Source organism: Hevea brasiliensis, chromosome 11 (genome assembly GCF_030052815.1).
Source record: "Hevea brasiliensis isolate MT/VB/25A 57/8 chromosome 11, ASM3005281v1, whole genome shotgun sequence".
Classification (NCBI taxonomy): Eukaryota; Viridiplantae; Streptophyta; class Magnoliopsida; order Malpighiales; family Euphorbiaceae; genus Hevea; species Hevea brasiliensis.
Genome location: NC_079503.1, coordinates 86,786,575 through 86,790,393, shown reverse-complemented (window position 1 = coordinate 86,790,393; position 3,819 = coordinate 86,786,575). Strand labels below are relative to the sequence as shown.

At 37.3% G+C, this 3,819-nt stretch overlaps 1 protein-coding gene across 3 annotated transcripts; it reads right to left on the bottom strand.

Annotated features, from left to right (window-relative positions):
• Window positions 1-500: 500 nt before the first annotated feature.
• On the bottom strand, window positions 501-3,819 carry LOC131169210 (G-type lectin S-receptor-like serine/threonine-protein kinase RKS1). Of its 3 annotated transcripts, XM_058130285.1 has the most exons (6): window positions 2,479-3,818; window positions 2,187-2,321; window positions 1,613-1,803; window positions 1,272-1,482; window positions 935-1,172; window positions 517-605 (listed from the first exon to the last, which is right to left on the bottom strand). In XM_058130285.1, coding segments are annotated over exons 1-6 (2,043 nt in total). In that variant the 5' UTR covers window positions 3,746-3,818; the 3' UTR covers window positions 517-604. The 3 variants fall into 3 exon arrangements, 2 of the variants coding, with proteins under 2 accessions (XP_057986269.1, XP_057986268.1); XM_058130286.1 differs by lacking the exon at window positions 935-1,172 and having other exon boundaries at window positions 501-605; window positions 2,479-3,819; XR_009141437.1 differs by lacking the exon at window positions 517-605 and adding an exon at window positions 801-842 and having other exon boundaries at window positions 935-1,482.

Sequence of the window (3,819 nt, the reverse complement as noted above, 5' to 3'; positions counted from 1 at the left end):
AAATTCCAAACAGACTTGGTTAGGTCTAAAAATATATTGGCACAAACTTAAAAATTACGCAGAATTCAATGTAATTACAATCACAGTTAAAATGTGATAAGGCTGTTTTATATCTATCCACTTGTATATCTGTACCTCTTATACAATCGCATAAACACACAATATACAAAAGAGAAGAAAAATGGAGATAAGATTTATGTGGTTCGACCTTAAGGCCTCGTCCATTGCAAGATTGACAACATGTTTGATCCAAAGAATTTACATACGTGACCCTTCCTCCGTAAAAAATCCTACTAGAATTTCATCGACCTTCAATCATAGTAATTGTGCAATCATTTATAGAACACACTTCTCCTCTAGTTATTAAAGATTCTTGCCCACTTTGAGTTCGGAAAACAAATGCTGGTTTTTTAGGAGAAGGAAGACTTGTTTCATTGCCTAACATGAACACAACTTCAAGCATGGTTGGCCGATCACCGGGTGTTCTGAATGCATAGAAGTCCAATCAGAATGCATCTCAAAATTTCTTCACAAGGGTATGAATGTTCCAACAATGAATAATCAACTATGTCCAAGCCTTTTCCTTCCCTCCATAGCTTCCAAACCTGAAACATAGTTGAGGAAATCATTTACTACTTTAGTAGTGAATCTAATAGGAAATTAATCTTAAGAAAGATATGTCTATCAACTTACGTTCCCTATCAAATTCAGAGAAGGGCTTTCTTTGTCATACTCGGTGTTTTTCTTGCCACTTATGATCTCTAGTATTAAGACACCATAGTGAAGACATCAGATTTTCTGAATATAGACCATCCATTGCATATTCCGGAGACATATAGCCACTACAAGTAGATAAAAAGAAATAATTTATTGGTGGTTTGTGACCTTTTAATGTTTCCAAGCAGGGAGATGGTGTTGGAGTTAAGTAACTTACTATGTTCCAACCACTTGCTTTGTAATGGCTTCAATTTGATGTTCCTTGAACAATTTAGCCAACCCAAAGTCTGAAATTTTTGGCTCCATTGAAGCATCTAATAGAATATTGCTTGCTTTCAAATCCCTATGGATGATTTTTAATCTTGAATCTTGATGTAGATATAAAACTGCTCGAGCTACCCCAAAAATAATTTCAAAACGCTTTTTCCAGTCCAATAGTTGCTTCCTTGACTTTTCTATAGTTAATTTGAGTTTTGGAGATCCTTAGATTACAGGAATTATGGTAAGAAGTGCAAATTAAAAATGGGTGAAAGCAAATAGAAGGAGAGCCATACCAAAGATGAAGTAGTCCAAGCTTTTGTTTGGTAAATATTCATAGATTAGCATCTTATCTTCTTTATGAATGCAACAACCAAAAAGCCTGACAAGGTTTCTGTGCTGGAGTTTTGATATCAACTGTACTTCATTCATGAATTCTTTTATCCCCTGTCCTGACTGTTTAGATAATCTTTTCACTGCTATTTCTTGTCCATTTGATAGTTGACCCTGAAAGTACATTTCTAGACTTATTTCACAGACGCATATATCACACTATAGTACTAAAATTGTGACTTGCCAAATATTCACATTAAATTTTATGAAGGAGTTGACAATTTTACTTTTCATGGGATACTACCTTATACACTGAGCCAAAACCACCTTCTCCAAGTTTGTTGGAAAAATTGTCAGTTGCTTCAACTATTGTGTCTATATCGAAGAAAGGTAAATGTGGATCACTTCCAGATCTGTCAAGCTCCTTTTCCCTTGGATGATCATCTGGGAGAGTACTAGAACTACAGATAAACATTTCATGTTGCCCATTTTGTGCTGTAAGTAGAACGAAAACGGATAATTAGAGATGAGATTTACTAGCATTGTTGTTCATTTTGGGTTAGTCGATGTCCTAATGCTAAGTTTTTCCTTGGCTATTTTTTTATTAATAAAATGAATTGCTTATAAAGGAGAAAAAAAAAAATAAGAAGAAGCTGAACATGTGTCAACTAGGTCTCAGTTTTAAACTAATTAGAATTGGATATAATAATCTTTTATATCCATTCTTTCAGTTTCTTGACAACCAAATCTAGGAAATAGTTTCTAAACTTTTTGTCATCAAGCATTTTGAATTGATAAATTGTAGTTTAACGATTATTAAAGTGAAAAATAACAAGGAAATAGGAAACTATCTGAAAGGAATTTAATTATTTGCTTACATAATCTCCTCTGCCTCCTCACCAAGCAGTATGAGAAAAGAACAAGAGAGGAAACTGCTGTAGCTACGGACAGTATCATAATTACCAATATCCCTTTCCTTGCTAGAAAGTCCTTGCGCTTATTTGCATATTGAGCTGAAAAGGGAAGACCAGAAAAAGAAACACTGCAACTATTAATATGATAGTCAACCATTCATCTAGAGTTAGCAGAAGAATAGATTTAAGCACATCATCAACAAAATAAATAGAAAAAAAGAACCCGAATTTCTAATGACAGTTCGCTTGAAGATACCTAACTCAAGTGCATCCACACGCACATATATACTTTGTCCACCTTCTGTAAATACTCTTGTATCTAGCAAATCACCATACCATGTCAAACATCCGCTTCCTTCTGTCGTACCTAGACTTGCATATGCAGTGCATGAACAATTCCTCAAGCACTCATTTTTACAAGCTTTCATATCCAAATTTGCCAATACACGGGCAACTGAAGTATCCGGAGCCTTCACATTTGTCACCTCTACGAACCCTTCACCGTTTCTGCAGAGTGGCGTCTGATTCTTCCTAACGCACCCGCCTGACCCACCTTTCCGATGCCATTCTTGAGGTGATTTGGGCTGGTACCCGGGAAGACAAGTGCAGTCGAATTCACCATTGTACCGAACACAGTTACCATAGGCTCCACATAATCCATAGCTGTCACACTGTTCCTTGGGCGCATAAAAGAACTCTTTCCATTGACCTTCGTCCTCATGCCATTTCAACCGTTGGAAAAGGCCGGACTCATTCACCACTAATCTTGTCAAGACTGAGCCATATACATCGTTCCACGACACGGAAATCTCGTTCTCATTGTTCACAATGGTGTAGTTGAAGATAAATAAAACTCTCTGCATCGCAGGTACTCCAGACCATCTAACGCCATTCCAATAACCAGCCCTCCACTTTGGAACATGACCCTCGTATAAGAACAATTGCGGATAACCTTCAGGGTTGAACCTACACGAGAAATTGCCAGTACCAGGATCATCTGAAGATTTCCAGGATGTTAGGAACCAGTTCAGACCTTTTCTTCTGTCTAGCCCGAGTTTTGAGTTGGGAAGCAAATTATTTGTCGGGTGTTCAAAGCTCTGCCATATGGCACTTCCGCTGCGAAACAATACAAGATTTCCCGAATCTAAGAGTTGAGCTACACAATTGTTTGTTGGCAAAGCCGAAGCGTTTGTGAACCATAGGGGAGTCGTTTGGTTTCTGCTGTGAAGGGCAAGGTTTCCGTGACTGGTGATTGAGAGGACACCAGATGTATCATTAATGGGAGAATCCCGATTTGCGACCCAAACAACTGTTTTTTCGGAAATTTTGTTGTACCAAATTCCAAGATAACGGTAGCTCGATTTACCTGGACTGAAAAAACCAAGTGCAAAGGTCTGCCCTGTAGAAACTATAACGTCTCCATCTACAATGGGTTGGTTAATGGTTATGGTGTCTAGTGAAGTGCAAAATTGATGCATAAAGACAATCAGCGATATAATGGGAAGCGTTTTCACATGATTCATAATTTGTATCTTGCTGGAAATACTTCTTGAATAGTGATAGAAATGAGGATGTTCCCAAGAATTATTGGAAAATA

Bases quoted from the DNA above. Each gene is read 5' to 3' on its own strand.
- LOC131169210 (XM_058130285.1), bottom strand. From the start codon at position 3,745: ATGAATCATGTGAAAACGCTTCCCATTATATCGCTGATTGTCTTTATG. The intron at 2,322-2,478 runs GTATCTTCAAGC...TTCCCTTTTCAG, and splicing joins TGTGGATGCACTTGAGTTAG to CTCAATATGCAAATAAGCGC. The intron at 1,804-2,186 runs GTAAGCAAATAA...TTCTACTTACAG, and splicing joins GAGGAGGCAGAGGAGATTAT to CACAAAATGGGCAACATGAA.